General features: G+C 42.5%; 2 protein-coding genes across 6 annotated transcripts in view; both read right to left on the bottom strand.

Annotated features, from left to right (window-relative positions):
* Window positions 1–8,799, bottom strand: part of fam20b (FAM20B glycosaminoglycan xylosylkinase) — a 52,296-nt gene extending 43,497 nt beyond the window's left edge. Inside the window, exons 1-5 of one of the 3 annotated variants that reach the window (XM_026158067.1) lie at window positions 8,324–8,799; window positions 6,928–7,278; window positions 2,860–3,107; window positions 2,676–2,762; window positions 2,450–2,559 (exon numbers count right to left, since the gene is read on the bottom strand). In XM_026158067.1, the coding sequence (XP_026013852.1) occupies window positions 2,450–2,559; window positions 2,676–2,762; window positions 2,860–3,107; window positions 6,928–7,056 (574 nt within the window). In that variant the 5' untranslated portion in view covers window positions 7,057–7,278; window positions 8,324–8,799. Of the gene's footprint in view, window positions 1–2,449; window positions 2,560–2,675; window positions 2,763–2,859; window positions 3,108–6,851; window positions 6,905–6,927; window positions 7,279–7,888; window positions 8,297–8,323 lie in introns of those variants that run through there. The other 2 variants (XM_026158068.1, XM_026158069.1) reach the window with 2 other exon arrangements.
* Window positions 8,800–10,000: 1,201 nt separating this feature from the next.
* Window positions 10,001–17,654, bottom strand: part of ralgps2 (Ral GEF with PH domain and SH3 binding motif 2) — a 71,886-nt gene continuing 64,232 nt past the window's right edge. For all 3 annotated transcript variants that reach the window (XM_026158733.1, XM_026158735.1, XM_026158734.1), the window contains 5 exons: window positions 17,344–17,449; window positions 15,999–16,091; window positions 15,087–15,192; window positions 13,785–13,876; window positions 10,001–13,701 (listed from right to left, as the gene is read on the bottom strand). In XM_026158733.1, coding sequence (XP_026014518.1) covers window positions 13,672–13,701; window positions 13,785–13,876; window positions 15,087–15,192; window positions 15,999–16,091; window positions 17,344–17,449 — 427 coding nt within the window. In that variant the 3' untranslated portion in view covers window positions 10,001–13,671. The remainder of the gene's footprint in view (window positions 13,702–13,784; window positions 13,877–15,086; window positions 15,193–15,998; window positions 16,092–17,343; window positions 17,450–17,654) is intronic.

The raw sequence follows: 17,654 nt of genomic DNA, 5'->3' as shown, positions 1-17,654 counted from the left end.
TTAATAATAAACATTAACATTCCACTAAGTGTCTTCAACTCAGATGGCTGATCATTCTATTTTGAATGATCAGTGGAAAATTCATATAAATAAGTTTGCTACATGGAGGGAAGATTTAGAATTGGTAAGATTGGAAAATAGCTTGCGTTATAAAAAAAAGTAAAAAAAATAGTGCTGTCAGTGTTAATCTCGTTAAAATTACGTTAATGCCATAACCGCACTAAAGCGGGAAATCTCCGTTAGCGAGTTATCGCGGATTGCTCCGTGTGTGGGGCTGCACGGCGTCGACACGTTAGCGTGGTTAGCTCGTTAACGCGTTGGCGCCGTCGAGCCCCGCACATGCAGCGATCCGCAATAACTCGCTAACGGTAAATGTAATTGTGTCCAGGTGCACAAAATCTGCACATCCTCCCAAAAATGTTGGGAAGATGTGCAGGTTGTAATGAGGAAGAAACATTTCTAAACGTCTGCTTGATCTAAAATCTTAGCTGTTTGGTTTATACTCAGAAAAAAATATATATATAGTAAGAGTGAAAAGTTACTGGTGGCCTGCTAAATGCAAAAAGAATTACAGCAATGCTACAAAAGAAAACAAATAGACCAAGAAGTATTCAAAGGGCAAAACAAAATACAATCAAACCTGCCACGAGAAAAAAATGTATGTATGTTCTTAAGGTAAGCTAGAAATCTCTGGGCATGTATCGGTGACATTTATGGATTTTAGCAAAAATACCGACTTATCTGAAGAGGATACTGAAAACTGTCTGTGAACGCAAGACTGATGTATGAGTAAGGGCAGAAGAGGGAAGAGTTTGTTTTTTTAATCGGTTGTTTATGCAAGTCTTGTTCTTCTGTTTGTGGTTGTAGAAAATGAACATTCGATAAAGACATCCATCCATCTGCTTCTGCTTATCCTTTTCAGGGTCGCGGGGGGCGCTGGAGCCTATCCCAGCTGTCATAGGGCGAGAGGCGGGGTACACCCTGGACAGGTCGCCTGTCTGTCGCAGGGCTAACACACAGACCGACAACCAGTCGCACTCACGTTCACTCCCGCATTCACACCTATGCACAATTTAGATTCATCAATTAACCTATCCCCACTAGCTGCATGTCTTTGGACTGTGGGAGGAAGATGGAGTACCCAGGGAGAACCCACGCAAACACGGGGAGAACATGTAAAAACTCCACACAGAAAGACCCCAGCCTGATGATGGAATGATGGGCGGCAACAGTGCTGCCCTCAAAGTCATTGTTAGGAAAAAAGACGAACATCAGGCTAAATACATTCTACGAAAGTCAACATTCATGAGTGGGGTATTTATTTACTGCATTTTATGAATAGAGTGAAATCAGAGCCGTCCATATTATTATTACTGTGCTGCTGGAGCCTTCTGTAACATTTTTAATGCAGTAATTTGAGATAAAAATAAATAAAATCCTTTGTATATTGTGCCAAATTAGAACACTTCACGCTAGTTTATATTGTAAGACCTTGAAATAAAACAGAGAAAACCCCAACATTCAGATGACCCTCTTTAAGCAAGCACTGGGTGACAGTGGGAAAGAATTCCCTTTTAACAGGAAGAAACCTCCAGCAGAACCAGGCTCATGGTTAGTAATAACTAATAATTAAATGCAAAAAAGGTGCATAAACACAGAGTTAAAAGAGGTTGAGTGAAGAAGAAATACTCAGTGCATCATGGGAAGCCCCCCTGCAGCCAAGCCTATTGCAGTGTAACTAGGAGAGTATTCAGGGTCACCTGATCCAGCCCTAACTCTATGCTTTAGCAAAAGGAAAAGTCTTAAGATAAGATTAATCTTACGCAGAGAGGATGTCTCGTTTCCCAAATCTAAAATGGGACCTGCTTCTACAGAAGAATAGCCCAAAAACTCAAGGCTCTGCCTCCCATTCTAGTTTTAAATACCCTAGGAACGACATGTAAACCAGCAGCCAGAGAGTGAAGTGTTCTATTGGCGTGGGGCGGTCTTTACTTTAAGATGGGGCCTGATCATCTCCGTTTACATCAAGACCTTATATGTCCAATGTGTCACTTCTTGTACACTGTATACGTGTCAAACGGAGAGGAGGTGGCAGCTTGATGACATCAAAACACAATGGAGAAATAGAGCAAACAGTGTTCCAATTTTTCTGGTTCTGGTCTTGTTTAAAGAAGATGAAGACACACACACACACACACACACACACACACACACACACACACACACGCACGCACACACATGTTACAGGTTTTATTGGTAGGGAAAATTCCGAAGTAGAAAAGTTAGTGCACCACTCTTTATTTAATGTCACTGCTTTTATAATTTATCAGAAAAGTAGACCATCTGTGATATGAAACTTTCAGCTGTCCACCCTTCAACCACATTTCCTGTCTGCTATGTCAATGATTCGGTTTTCTGAAAGAAGACACAGTAGGTCACAGATACTCACCCTGCATGAGAAAAGTGCTGAGAAGTTGGTCTGTGGCCACAGGTTTGATCTCAGTTCGCAGATTGACGTATCGGCCAACCACCAAAGGTGCTCTCCTGAAACCAAGGATCCTGCATAGAGGACGAAGATTACAAAACAGGACTGAAGATTATGACACTCTCGACAGACCACAGAATGTTTAAAAAAAAAAAAATGACAAAGAACTCAAATAACCATGATTACAAACCTGTCCAGGTGAAAAGCAGCTACCTCCGCATTGTGTCTGTCATAGCCTGCGTATGGCTCTCCTTCGACCACATAGTCTCTGTTGTACCTGAGCGAGGGTGGAAATAAAAATAAAATAAATAATAAAACAAAAGTAAGAAGAATAAATCAATCTGTGACAGAATTTTCTTTTAATTAAGCCTGACCTCTTGGGTTTGAAGACCACTTTCTGTCCTCCGTCTAGCACCAGCAAGGCTTTGAGCTGTGTGCCCTTATAGCCCACATCTGCCCGCTCTATCCTGGCAGAGCTCAGGGAAGTAAGCACAGCAGCCAGCTCTGGAGTCTCTTCGGGGTACACCTCTCTGGGGCCCACCCATTGGCTTGCTATCTCCCATGAAGACTGGAGGGTGTTGGTAAGGCGAGCGCCCCGAGACAGTGAAAGACCAGCTTCCATCTTTGAGGGATGAGTAATAATAACACATTGCATGAGATAACATAAGATAAGATTTTAAATAATGAAACTTAGTTTATTAATACTTAAACAAGACCAGCATATTTTAAATGCTTTATAACACTGTTGGCTATGACTGTGCATCCAGTTAGTGATCCCAATGAAAGCACATTTTTTAATGTAAAAGTCAAAAGTTCCCATCCACTCATCATGGGCATGAGTGACACAATTATTTAAGTCTTTTAATGATTTCTTTGAGCTGTTCTTTTTCCAGAATTGTTTATTTCGGAATTTCTCTAATCCAAATAGGATTAAAAGTATACAGACAGACATATATATACTCAAATATATACATACACCTTGGCTAATATTTCGTTAAATGTCCCTTAGAAACTTGCACGTCAACCAGAGGCTTTTAGTAACCATCAAAAAGTTTTAAGCTAACTCTTCTTGGTAGAGTTTTCATTTTATCAGGTTGGACCCATCCACAAATTTTCAACAGGGATGAGGTAGGGATTTTGTGAAGGCCATTCCAGAAGTGTGTTCCGGAAGTTTCCAGTTCATGGCAGGCTTCCTGGGTTGTTGTTGAACATCCTCACCGATTTCCTTTCGTGCGAAGGTGACAGTTCGGGTCTTCTTTCAGATGATGGCAAAGTGGTAATACACCTGAATAACCTCTAGTTGCACATCCACCTGCAGTTGATGATCATGGAATCTCCAGAAGACCTTCCCAACTTCACAAATCCTCAATTCTTCTTCTGAGTTCCTCAGACTTTTCCAGTGTTCTGACTAGGGATGGGTATCGTTTAGGTTTTATCCGATACCGGTGCCAAACCGGTACTTTTGAAACGGTGCCGGTGCTTAAACGGTGCTCAAACCGGTGCTTAAAGAATGGAGAACACAAAATTGGTCCAAAACCCTCCCATGCTCAGCTGTTTTTTTGTAAAAAGATAACAATGTTAGCCTTTTCTGCAGCTATGGGGCATATATGGTATCACTCTTGGCTGGAAGCAGTGCTTAAACAATGGAAAAAACACAAACTTTGTCCAAAAACCTCTCATGTTTAACTGTTTTCCAACTTTTTCTTTGGTCATTTTAGCCTTTTTGGCCAGGGTGAAGGGAGTATCTGCCATCAAACAAGAAGACAGCCGCATGTAGCTATGATGATGTTTGCTAGTTCACCTTACGTGCATTAATGTAATAACGTGGTTAGCCTACTCAACGTAAATTACACACGAACAACATTAAGCTACTCACGCAGAGAAGAACGGCTGCTGCTGCCATCATCCGTCATCATTTCTGCTACACTAGCAGGGCTAGGGGCCAGGACTCTATTCTTCGGGTTTTTGGGAGATGTTGCTCCAGGTCCGATAACAGGCAACCCACCCGCAGTAGATGTGCACGGTGTGAGGTCTCGCAGCAAGCTATCAAATACGGCGCATTTCTCGGCTTTTAAAAAAAACGCTATGCGTCGCCAGGTGTTTCATCAGATTTGAGGTGTTACCTCCTTTGACAGTATCACAGTATCAGCTTAAAGCACTTGTTGCAGGCTGCTGAGTTTGCATATTTTGCTGTGAAGTACAGCCAGACTTTTGACCGCTTCGCCTTGGGCATTTTTAATCTGTAGCTCTGCTCTAAAAGAACGTACGTACCTGGACCCGCCTACTATCCTCGGAAACGTAAAATGATTGGCTAGAATCTAAAGTGTATCACAGCTCAGGAAAAAAAAAAGCACCGAAATAAAGCACCGAAATGTGCGCTGCTTTTCGGTCTGGTTACTACCGTTTATATCAGAACCGGTGCCATGATGGCACCAGACACCGGTACCCATCCCTAGTTCTGACTATTAGTCAATTCAATGAGTGCTGTCAAAAAAATCCTTTTTATGATGGCAAAGAGAAACTACCAGTCTATAGGCCTTGGCCTTGTCAAGTTAAAAGACACCGTAGAACCAGCTAATTAATTATTTAAGTGAATGTATATACACATTTCAGCCTGTACAGTGGGGCAAAAAAGTATTTAGTCAGCCACCGATTGTGCAAGTTCCCCCACTTAAAATGATGACAGAGGTCAGTAATTTGCACCAGAGGTACACTTCAACTGTGAGAGACAGAATGTGAAAAAAAATCCATGAATTCACATGGTAGGATTTGTAAAGAATTTATTCGTAAATTAGGGTGGAAAATAAGTATTTGGTCACCTCAAACAAGGAAAATCTCTGACTCTCACAGACCTGTAACGTCTTCTGTAAGAAGCTTTTCTGTCCCCCACTCGTTACCTGTATGAATGGCACCTGTTTGAACTCATCATCTGTATAAAAGACACCTGTCCACAGCCTCAAACAGTCAGACTCCAAACTCCGCCATGGCCAAGACCAAAGAGCTTTCGAAGGACACCAGGAAAAGTATTGTAGACCTGCACCAGACTGGGAAGAGTGAATCTACAATAGGCAAGCAGCTTGGTGTGAAAAAATCAACTGTGGGAGCAATCATCAGAAAATGGAAGACATACAAGACCACTGATAATCTCCCTCGATCTGGGGCTCCACGCAAGATCTCATCCCGTGGGGTCAAAATGATCATGAGAACGGTGAGCAAAGATCCCAGAACCACACGGGGGGACCTGGTGAATGACCTGCAGAGAGCTGGGACCAAAGTAACAAAGGTCACCGTCAGTAACACACTACAACGGCAGGGAATCAAATCCCGCAGTGCCAGACGTGTTCCGCTGCTGAAGCCAGTGCATGTCCAGGCCCGTCTGAAGTTTGCCAGAGAGCACATGGATGATACAGCAGAGGATTGGGAGAATGTCATGTGGTCAGATGAAACCAAAGTAGAACTTTTTGGTATAAACTCAACTCGTCATGTTTGGAGGAAGAAGAATACTGAGTTGCATCCCAAGAACACCATACCTACTGTGAAGCATGGGGGTGGAAACATCATGCTATGGGGCTGTTTTTCTGCCAAGGGGACAGGACGACTGATCCGTGTTAAGGACAGAATGAATGGGGCCATGTATCGTGAGATTTTGAGCCAAAACCTCCTTCCATCAGTGAGAACTTTAAAGATGAAACGAGGCTGGCTCTTCCAACATGACAATGATCCAAAACACACCGCCCGGGCAACAAAGGAGTGGCTCCGTAAGAAGCATTTGAAAGTCCTGGAGTGGCCTAGCCAGTCTCCAGACCTCAACCCCATAGAAAATCTGTGGCGGGAGTTGAAAGTCCGTGTTGCTCGGCGACAGCCCCAAAACATCACTGCTCTCGAGAAGATCTGCATGGAGGAATGGGCCAAAATACCAGCTACTGTGTGTGCAAACCTGGTAAAGACCTATAGTAAACGTTTGACCTCTGTTATTGCCAACAAAGGTTATGTTACAAAGTATTGAGTTGTATTTTTGTTATTGACCAAATACTTATTTTCCACCCTGATTTACGAATAAATTCTTTACAAATCCTACCATGTGGATTCATGGATTTTTGTTTCACATTCTGTCTCTCACAGTTGAAGTGTACCTCTGGTGCAAATTACTGACCTCTATCATCATTTTAGGTGGGGGAACTTGCACAATCGGTGGCTGACTAAATACTTTTTTGCCCCACTGTATGTATGCTTTCGACCTTGTGTGTGGATTTGAGCATCCAGTTCCTTTTTAAAGTCATTAAAGACGTATGGTAAACAATCACTCCATCCTGTAAAAACAACCGCTCCAAGAAAGTAGTAATATTAAAAAAAAAAAGTAAATTACCATAGCATTCATGTCTATGGTGAGTGGAAACTTCTGATCGCAACTTTAACATGAAACAGCCCACTTGCATCCTGACCTTGCGAAATGCTCTGAGGTCCCGCCGGCTAGCTGCAGTTCCTTCACCTCCATCCAGCAGGAAGATCTTGGCCAGGCCCAGCAGGAGGAGCACGGCACACAGCACCACCATGCGCTGTTTGAGCTTCATTTCCACACTGACTGGCCCTGACCTCCTCCTTGCCTGTAGTTGTGCGTCTCCCCCACAGCGAACACCCCTCACCCTTGATGCATGGCCCCTGCAGCTCAGTCACCTTCCTGCCTGCCTGCACTGTAAGACCAACTTGTCTGAAGGACGGGAGCTTTTCTGCCTTTTCCCTGGAGCTGCAGTCTAAGCAAACAGGCAGTCACCAGCAGGGAGACAGCAGGAGAACTAGGAGAGGGAGAGATGAAAGATGTACTGTCAATAATATGTGAAGAGAAAACTGATTGATTCGCTGCCTCTCTGGCTCGGTTCCCCCCAGGGCAGAGGATGACCCAGTACTGCAGCACAGTTGAAACCTGTCCAGAATGTGCAACTACATCACGATGGCAGAGTCTGGTCTGTGGAAATGTGTGCGTACATTCAAAAGTAAGCTTTGTGCCAGCAGCAAAGCTTACTTACTGTAGCTGCTGTTGCCAGCTGGGCTTTATTAAAGGTGAGGGACCAACGTTTACAACAAGGTGGTTCACATCCCTTCCTCTCCTGCACGAGGATGAGGGGATAGGGTGGTGGCGGGGTGTTGTTGTTATTGAACCTGCCTTTTCTCACTTAAGAAATGATGGACATGTCGTCCTGCTGTGGTGCAGAGGGGGTCCACTCCTGCTGCTGCTGGTGGTTGACACATTAAAGTGGCTCTGCCTTTAACGCAGAGAAGAGTTTCCTGAACCACAGTGATGTTCATCTAATCCTAAACCTTTATCTTCAGCTACACACAAACGAGGCGTTACGGATCACAGCAGTTAAATTATCCAGCTGCCACGTTCACCTGCCCGTCACTTACCTGCCTCTGTTGCTCTCGTTGTGGCTGCCGAGCCGAAGTTAATGTTACCAGGCTGTGACATAATGACAACAAACCGGCCACGAACGAGCTACATTAAAAACACCGGCTAATAAGGTCTATCGACACGGGTTTGGCCACGCAGGCATCGGCGTCTCCCATACAATTGCTCTTTCATGCAGCCACCGAGGAAACGGCTGGCGAGCACTGCCCGCATAAAAAACACCTAAAATACCAGAAAGGCACTTTTCTACCGGAGACTGTCCCCGTTATTCATTTCTGCCAGGTCACCACGGGCTCGTTCACATCCGTGACAACACAGCTAGTCGTTTAGCAAACCGCTGTACACCTTGCTGTGCGTGTTAGCTAAAGCAGCCCGCTAGTAGCACACAGTACGTCGTCTGTTGTGTTTACTGGGCACAGACCGAGCAGACTTACCTTATGCTCATACGCCGTTCACTGTAGATTACGTATCACACAGCTGTCCTTTCAGTCTTTCAAAACGAAAGTTGGTGTTAGTAAATTGGCTAGGTGCTAGAAGTCGCGGTGATTTCTCTCTCTTTTTTTTTTAACCCCCCTCGGAAGCTCCCTTTCCTCCGCCCTTTTCTTCGATTCCTTCTGTGCCCTGCCGTGTCCACTTCCGAAACACTTCCTCCGTCTGCATGACAGCCAGGTAGCCACCAGGCGGCAGTGTTGCCCTGTAGGGCCCGCCCCCAGAAACTGAAACACCGTGTGTGTGCATGGGTGTTGCATATGCATAAGTAAAATGCAGATTGGCTCCTTGTATATTATTAATAACGGATAAAGATTTGTGTGGGATCAAACCTATGAGTGGAACACGACCTTTTGCTGACTTCTGAAGTGGGAGATCACACAAAAGGTTTGGGAACCACTAAAAGAAAGTCCCCAAACCTTTTTTTTTGGAGATGTGAACTAATGTTATTATAGATTGACACCATTCTTAAAAGCTATAGGGGGAATTTGTCAGGGGACCGAGTTAAGATTTTGAGAACAGTTTGGGGTCCGTATTTCAATTAGAAACTGATGAGGAAAATAGATTTGGCAGGGTACTGACAACAGCCTGCCTTTGCTTTGATGAAAATCTGAAGAAAAATATCTGTTATACAGCCATTAAAAGCTCATAGGTTTAGTGACTCCTGGTCACCTCTCCCCCCCCCCTTGAGCAGGTGCTTTTGTTTGACTCGCTCTCATTCTCATTTTCCATCTTGGAAAATACCTCCCTCGTGTTACTGACGGCAACATTTCTCTATATCTCTTGCATGTGTGATAAACAGGAAGACGTACGAACGGTCGCAGGTATTCAGATACCTAAAATCACAAGCAATAATGGAAAACAAATATAAAACTTCATGAAAGTAGCTGAGTCAAGCCTTTTGGCACAACTTCAGCCTGCTTGCAAGGTGCAAGGGGGAGAGGCGAAACTCTCAAGGAGCCAAAACTCAACGGCAACATCCTGGATGAAGACCACAGACAAATGTGTTGTACAAGCAATAAAAGTTGCTCTTCGTGCCACAAGTGTTGCAGACTTTTTGACCTTTAAAGACAGCTGACTAACGGACGCATTTAGCCCCCAGTACCAGTAAACGTATGACGCAACACCTCCACATTCTTATTGTTTGAGCAAAAACTTTATTTTTATTATGAAAGTTGTTTTTTTTTCTTTTCTTGGAAGACAGACCACATAAAAAAAGAGATTATTTTAAATCATTTTATTGGAATAATTAGGAGGCCTGAGAAGTAAAAAAACAAAACAACCCCCCCTCCCCAAACATTTAAACTGTACCCAACAGACAAAACACCTTTAACTGTTAAAAGTACAAACAAAATAGTTAATACTTTATGTATGACTAACACCTCAGTGCGTTATTAGTAATGCAAAGCCAACATCTATAGTGTAGTGGATCTGACTGTAACCTAACGATGATTAAGAAAGTGTAATAAGAATAAAAAATAACCAACACAGAGTAACTGGAGTGCTCTGATTTTGTTTTTCGATATTTTGTTAGACTTAAAAATCTAGATTGCTTTAAAAAATATATGTTGGCATCACTACTACAAAGAAGCCATACTACTAGACATTGTGCTCATCACCAGTTCCAGATTTTTTTTACTTTATTTTTTTAAAAAGGAGAAGGGAGGAGTGGGTGGAATTGTCAAATAGCACTGTGACATGTAATACGACCAAGACTCACATTCACCTGCACAAATCTGTGCTTCATTTCACAGTCACACACAACCTTCAACAGAACGACGAGCATAAAATTGATGTGAAGTTTAAAAAAAAACAAACCAAAAAGTGTTTATTGTTACTCAGTCACTAGGCAGCACATCACTCAGAGAGGTCATAGCACTGGCCACAGACACGATGCAGGCAGAGACGAGACACACACAGAGCTAGGTAAAGGGTGAAGGTAATTTATACATCACCCCCATCAGCTTTGACGACTTAAAATGCAGGCTGCCGTCGTTTCCATCCTCGGTAAATGCTGAATGAATGCCTGGCTGGTGCACGTGAGGCACCGGTTCACATTGAATACACTTCTCCAGCCAACCGAAAGAATAAACATCCTCCCATTGAACCCTCCATCTCGACAACGAGACCATTAAAAAGACAGATCTAGAATGAGCTTTGCCCAGAACAGTTAATGCAGGGCAAGTTGTGCATGTGCAGACAGTATGGTCAGTTTTAAGGAAACAACACAAGCTCGTAATGCAGACACAAAAATGTTCAAGCGTGGCATCAAATTTCTTCATAAAAACCAAAAAAAGATTATCTTAAAGGGAGAGTGGCTATATTACACTCTCCAAAAACAGAAGTAGTAGTGGTTGATCTTGAAATCCAACTCTAAATTAAACACCTGTTTCCATTACTTTGACCATATGCTGAAAAGAGGGAAAAAAAACAAAAAAACAACAACCAAAAAACATGTAAACTCAGATTACAGTGAGGAAAACCACACATAAGAAAAAAAATGCCTGACATAATTTGGGTTGCTCTCAAAGAGATTATTGTACCCAGATTAATTAACAAAACAAAACAAAAAAAACCATTCTCTATTCCAATGTCCACAGTAACATTTGTCTTTTTCTTCCACCGTTCTCATCTAACATCAGATAAAGCTAATACAAAGAAAGGAAACATTTGATGGGGTCGCTGACCATCAAGACGAGCTTTGTTTAACATCTATGCATTTTCTCCTTTTGCACAGACCACAGCTTTAATTCTTCCATAGTTGCACAAACTTATTTGACGCACTGCAAATGACATACTGTCTGAATATGTCAGTTAAGACAGAGTAACCAGCATCTTTAGACAAACACAGGTAAATCGTCTCTCAGCCACCCATCCTGTGTCTCACATTTCATCCATTTCATTCACAGACCTCTTTTTGTCCCTTTGGCCAACCAGCAGTACTCAAACATCAGTTAGCCTCCACAGTAAGTCACTCTGGGATTTTGTTGCTTCACAAAGTCTCTCCTCAGCGCGTAGCTCCAGCAACAGCGGACACAGATGAGTTCCACTTCCTCTCTCCTTGTGAGTCACCTTTTCTTCAGAATTTCGGCACAGCACAACTCAGTATGGAGCCATTGCATGAACTGGAAGTTAGCCACACACGATTAGGTAGCTGGTTAACCCCACTGCTCAGCAGTGATGGCAGCCTCAAGGGATTGCCTAATCTGGCTTGAATTACAATGTTATTATAAAAATAGAGACGTATGCACAGGCACACATATGCGCACACATACTTTAAGTCACCGTCACATTACACAGGCCTGTTTTTGGCTCCCTCATTCATTCTTCCACAGGTTTATCCGCTACAACGTCTCCTTTAACAAAAACAACTGAAACTCAATGAACCTGACACAAGCCTGGAGAAGAAGAAAAACCCATTAGAAAGCCGTTAGTATGGAACGTGTCCACCCCATTATCCTTTATCAACAGCCCGAAACCTTCTCTGAGTTTAACACGCCCCACTAATAGATGGGACAACGGTAGGCTTCCTATTAAATAGAGTATGTGCAGTGAAGGGATTGTGAAACTGGGCATAGGATTGTGTAAACATACAGTGTAAACAGCTATTAAAAAGGAAAAATTTGATGTTTGACTATTACTGAGCAAAAAAGCACCTCACTGTTGTGTACACCACCATCACTCATGTTTTTGCAAAAACCGCAAAAGTCAGCCTGTGGCATACTGACATATACGGGATGTACAGCGGAAAATGTAAATCCCCGGTTTTTCCCAACTGAAACATACCAGTAGCTGCACGTAATTGCACTGCAGCTCTGTCTTTCATTTTATAAAGCAGTAGAAAAACGTGGTTGCAATGTCGCTTTGTACTACTTATAACCTCGGCGCTTATGCCATTTCCAAAAATTCTGAAGCTGGGCTTGGATACGAAGATGAGGGTCAAAAATAGAAAAACTAAAATTCACATGTACTTAAAAAATATTCAAAATAAATGCAAAAAAAGACATTCAAATGTAACAGAAACAAAATGTTGCTGTGCAATCATCTACTACATGGTAATACTGTGAACTGCACTGTCCAGCCCAAAAGAAGGAAAAAAACAAAAACAAAAAAACACAGAAAAGAACAAAACATAATAAACAAAGATTTAAAATAGACTCTGTATGGCTCCAGGTAGCTTTGAGTGTCTACTCTAAACCAGAGGAGATAAAATCATGTATCACAAGTTTCTGTTGCTCTCTTTCTTTGACTCTTTCACAGTTTCGAGTCTTTAGTGTTTTTGTGTATGCTTGTGTCTGGTGGACAAACCATCGCCTTTCTGGGCGGATGTCAGGTGGCAGCGAGCAGACAGCACTGGAGGAAAAAGAGCAACTCTCATCTACCCGACCGTGAACGCGTCTTAGCTTAGATTCTGGGATTATCGTACCTCTGTGGAAAACAGACAAGACTCCTCTGATTAAAGTGAACCTCCCACTCAGCGCAGTTATACCACCGCATACTGAACAGTAATAAAAACTAGACACATTCAGGAAGTGTAGGAATTGTTTCTGCTGGAATTGATTGCGAATAAGAGCCCTTACGTTTGCAACGATGCAATCAAATATGTTTGTTTGTGTGTGTATGTGTGCACATGGTAAATATAAATAACCATGTGACTTCGAGCCACAATGCAAGTGATTGAAGTGACCAACAATTTAAAGTGTGAAACAAGTAAGTAAAAATAAGTCTAAAGTCCAGTGAGTTAGTCTGACAAAGTGTGTTTGTTTGTGTGATCGCGTATCCACCTGAATAAAAAGATGGAAAACTTGCTTTCAAGCATGGGGGGTGGATAGTTCACCCAGTGAAAAGGAGGTGGGGGGGGGGGGGGGGGGTCTGTCCTCCCCCCAAAAGACAACAACAACAACAAAAAAACCCAAAACAAAACCTGTCAGTCTGTCAGCAAGGAGAAGTCAAATGGCTCCAGTGAAGGTGCTGAACAGAAGACACCAAAAGCAAACGGGAGACATGAGCAGTGGTGCAGGTCCTTGTTCAGTAGTTAATAAATCCAAAACAGTCATTTTCATCCACACGGATTCGCATTCACTGTCAAATACAAACACACACACACACAGGGTACTCTGGTTAAGGCAGTGGTGGCAGGTGAGGCTGCAGTGAGGCCAGGGCAAAGAATCGGAGAATCGGTGGTCAGGGTTGATGGCAGTGAAAGCTCCCATTACTGAGTCAGCACTCCTTCCCCATCATCCTCGTCTGTCTCCTCATCCCTCTCTCCTTTGCTCAGCCGCACTTCTAAAAGTCACTCAAATGACATCAGATTGGCTGGCACCTGTGAAAAAAGTCAGATTTTACAAAATGCACCTGTTAATCAGCCTCATGAATGTCTGTGTGTGCATATTCGTGTCTTCATACCTGTTGCCTATTGCTCTGACAGGCAGCACTCAGATGTTTGTACCAGAGCAAAGCATTCATTCTGTTCCCTGCCTGGTACTTGTAGGTGTTACCTAGGAAATGGAAACAAACAGAGTGAGGTGCCAGGTCTTGTAACCACCTGCTCTCTCAACAAGCTGGAAAGATGACTAAAAGCCTCACTTGACTTTGGTCTGCCCGATAAATTCAAAGCAAAGTCATGTGAAAAAATCTATGACAAAGTCAGATGATTTGTGTGTGTAAATGCACATAATTAACACCTGTGTATGAACATTAAGGATGTCAAGTATGACTAATCTGCAGGGCTTAAAGTGACAGGTTATAGCAAAAACAAATAATAAACATTTTTCCTCCACCCTTTAGAGATATGTACTAATCTGGATAATTTGGATGTCAACTGCTCGATTTTGCATAATGGCTTTGGAAAATTACTTCCTTCTCTTGAATATAATGAAGCTGGATGGCACTTGACTTACATGCACAAAAGATACATCGAAAAAACTCTGCAGGTAAGTGCACTCTCAGAAATGTACAAACCTTTCTGTAAGCACTTTCAAGTGTTTACTGCATGCAACTTTTCATGTGGGACTATTTTCTTCCAAACTACAAAACACGCTGAAAGCTTAACAGATGCAGCTCAGTCAACAAGCTGGACGGATGTAGTTTGGAAGAAAGACAATGAGGACTGCGAGGTGAATGCCTGTGTAAATGAATTGTCCCCTTTAGCTCACAGAGAGCCTCGCTGTTCAGCAACATTGTGGACACCACCCACATGTTTGCGTGCATTGGTGCAAAATTTTGATCAAAATGACTGAAGAAAAGAAAAATTGTTACCACCTGAATTTCACAATGAGATTATGACATTTCTTATCTTAGCTTTGGATATGTTGGCAGAACATCTTGTATTCAATATGGTTAAGCAACTGTCATTACTGTATGAGTGTTATCTGATTATTTAGATTCCTTCAAGTTAAATTTATAGTCATTCACTGCATGAAAGTGAGCAAGAATAACAGATAAAGACTCAGAAAGAAGAACTAGGCCCCTCATGAAAACGACAATAAAATTGACAAAAACAAACAGCTTAACAAATTTTGGTCTGGTTTTTCACCTTCTGTATGGTGAGCATGAAGAGATGCCAAAAATAATAACTGACAAGCTTCAGCTTCAATTTAAACCTCCTGACCCACTTTACAATTTTAATGCATCCTTTTCACACACGGACTGTTCCTTGTATTAATCATTTCCTCTTTGCTTTCTCCCTCTCACGTGTTCAAGTCTCACCATGCTCAGAGTCGGTCAGCAAGAAGACGTCAGGGTGCTCAGGATCGTCAGCCATCATAGCCATCAGACCGACCACACACACGATCTTGCTGGACGTGGACTTGAACTGGTAAGAAGCAAAGCCAAAACATAATCAACCTTCTCTGTTTACACGCGGAAGAATTATTAACACAAGCATTGTGTGTATGTGTGTGAACTCCCAGCATTGCATTTGCACTCCACAAGGTTCTCATTAGCCTGAGTGACACACAGGACTGCGAGTGATGTCACTGGCCTCATTATTCAATGAGTGCTACCATCTGTCCGTCTGTACCCCCGCTGCACCACGGTCCAAAAAAACTTCCTTGCACACTCAAACTCACACTCCCTGCATTTCCTTCTGCTTCTCTGCCTCTTTTGAACTTCTGTAAAGTTTCAGTGAATGCTCTCAACCAACTGATGCTATACACCAAAACAAACACACACTCACACACCCCAAGCCTACTTGTTTTTGAATGTCGTGTCGACATGACATGAAAAATTTACAGCTCTTTGTTTTCGTTTCCCTTTTCCCCTCCCTGTGCATACCAAGTACAAAGCACATGAAAAAGAATCATTAAGTGTTTTTTTCAGACTTTCAGACTAAAGTTTTTAAGACTGAGTAAGTAATGGCTATCATATGTCGTCTCCTTATAAAACAGAGTGTTTTGGGGTCGTTTGCTACGCCGACTCACTTCTATCAACACCTGCCGTTCGTACAGTGGACATCTAAGACGTTTGGACGTCTCAGTGTCGTTACATTACGTTCCATCTGTTGTCCTCACCTGCTCGAAGAAAACACCACCTCTATAGCACCTGTTGCAAAAACGCTGCCCATGCATGCATCACCAGAGTGTTAAAGAGTGTGTATGTGTGTGCGCTTGTGTGTCTTACATGTTTTCTCTCAGTGGCCTTCAAGGATTTGGCAGGGTAGTAGTAGAGTTGGGTTCCACACAGAGCAACCCAGTATTTGGTCCAAGATGCCACCTAGAGGCACAAATTGAAATCTGATCACACACTCTGATTCAACCGCATTAAGTCAATGAAAAACTACATAGAGTGACACTAACATGGTAACAGACTCTATATTAAAGCCACAGGCACGAAAGCAAATGACACTTATCATCTTTTACAATGTAATCTGATGCTTGCCATTCACACGGACTTAAACTAAGAAGCTAAAAAACTCTTATAAACTAATCACACCTCCAAAATGGCAACAACCTCTGCTAGCTGGACAATACACAGGAATGGCTCAAGAAAAACGATACAGAGCCAAAGGCACTGACCCAACCAAGTCTCCAGATCCCAAATACTGGGAATGGACATTAGACTCGTGGAAATCTGTTTGGCCCAAGAGGTTATGATTTTAGACTTTTGGGTCCAGCTGTTAAGCTTTTTCTGAGATGCAGAGAACGGGGAATGGATGGCATTTCCATGTGTGGTTCCCACTGTGAAGAACTGATGAGCAGCTTTGATGGTGTTGATAGGTGGGTTGGGGGCTTTTCTGGTGAGTCAAAACATACCTTTGGGCTTTGTAAGGGTTACATTCACCCACGAATGCCAAACTGGGATGAGATGGACTACAAAAGGAAAAGCAGCTGACAAGTGCTCAGCATATGTGGGAACTCCTTGAACAAGCATTTCAGGTGATGACCTCATGACGCTGGTAAAGTTGTTGCCAATATTGTGCAACGCTGTTATCAAAGCTAACAGAACCTTAAAATATAAAACATATTTGAATAAAAAAAAAAAAAAAATCCTTTCTTGTGCTTGTGAAAGACTCAACATGCAATCTAAGGAGCTTGTTCTGCAAACTACAAAAAGACTTAAAATTAATAGAAACGAAATAAGGAGAAAACGCATGAAAGAAAATGGGATCAAGTGAAGCCATTAATTAACACGGCAGGTGTGGAGCGCCAGACTTTAAACCATCATCACTACGTATGACAGTCTTTAGTTATTTTAAGTTCATATAAAGCTCCACATTTATTTCCAGCAGAAACATAAGGGGGTAATCTTAGTGTCACAGGGTCGGGAGGGTGAGGTTAATGAGAAAACATGTGGAACAGACAGAGAAAGATATTCTGCAGGTTAAGAAGCCTCTGAGGTCCCATCTGTGATTGACAGTATATATGTCCCATGTGCTCCTGCTTAGGAGTACATGAAGGTATGGGCAGCACATGAAGGCACGTGCGCGTCTGCTTATCTAGACAAATGTGTGAGTGTGTATTCTCACAGTTGGTTTCTTGCCCTCCTTGAGCACAGTCTTTCGCCTTAACACTCCTTGCACTGTGACTGCTCCAGGGTACAAGTGAACTGCAAGTTCCTCTGACTCAGCTGAGCTGCAATGGGACAAAGACAAACATTACCCCTTAAATATAAAAACATGCATACAAGAAAAAGAACATGCATATTTCCATGCACACCATATAGATTTAGAGATAAACTAATAGTACAGCCAGATGCAATCTGCAAAGCTACCTTTACCCCTGCTTTCTGCCTAAGTAGCCCCCATTTTGTTTTGACAAAAATGAATTTCAAAGATAT

The sequence above is a fragment of the Astatotilapia calliptera genome, chromosome 23 (genome assembly GCF_900246225.1).
Source record: "Astatotilapia calliptera chromosome 23, fAstCal1.2, whole genome shotgun sequence".
NCBI lineage: Eukaryota > Metazoa > Chordata > Actinopteri > Cichliformes > Cichlidae > Astatotilapia > Astatotilapia calliptera.
This window is presented reverse-complemented; position numbering and strand designations above follow the sequence as displayed.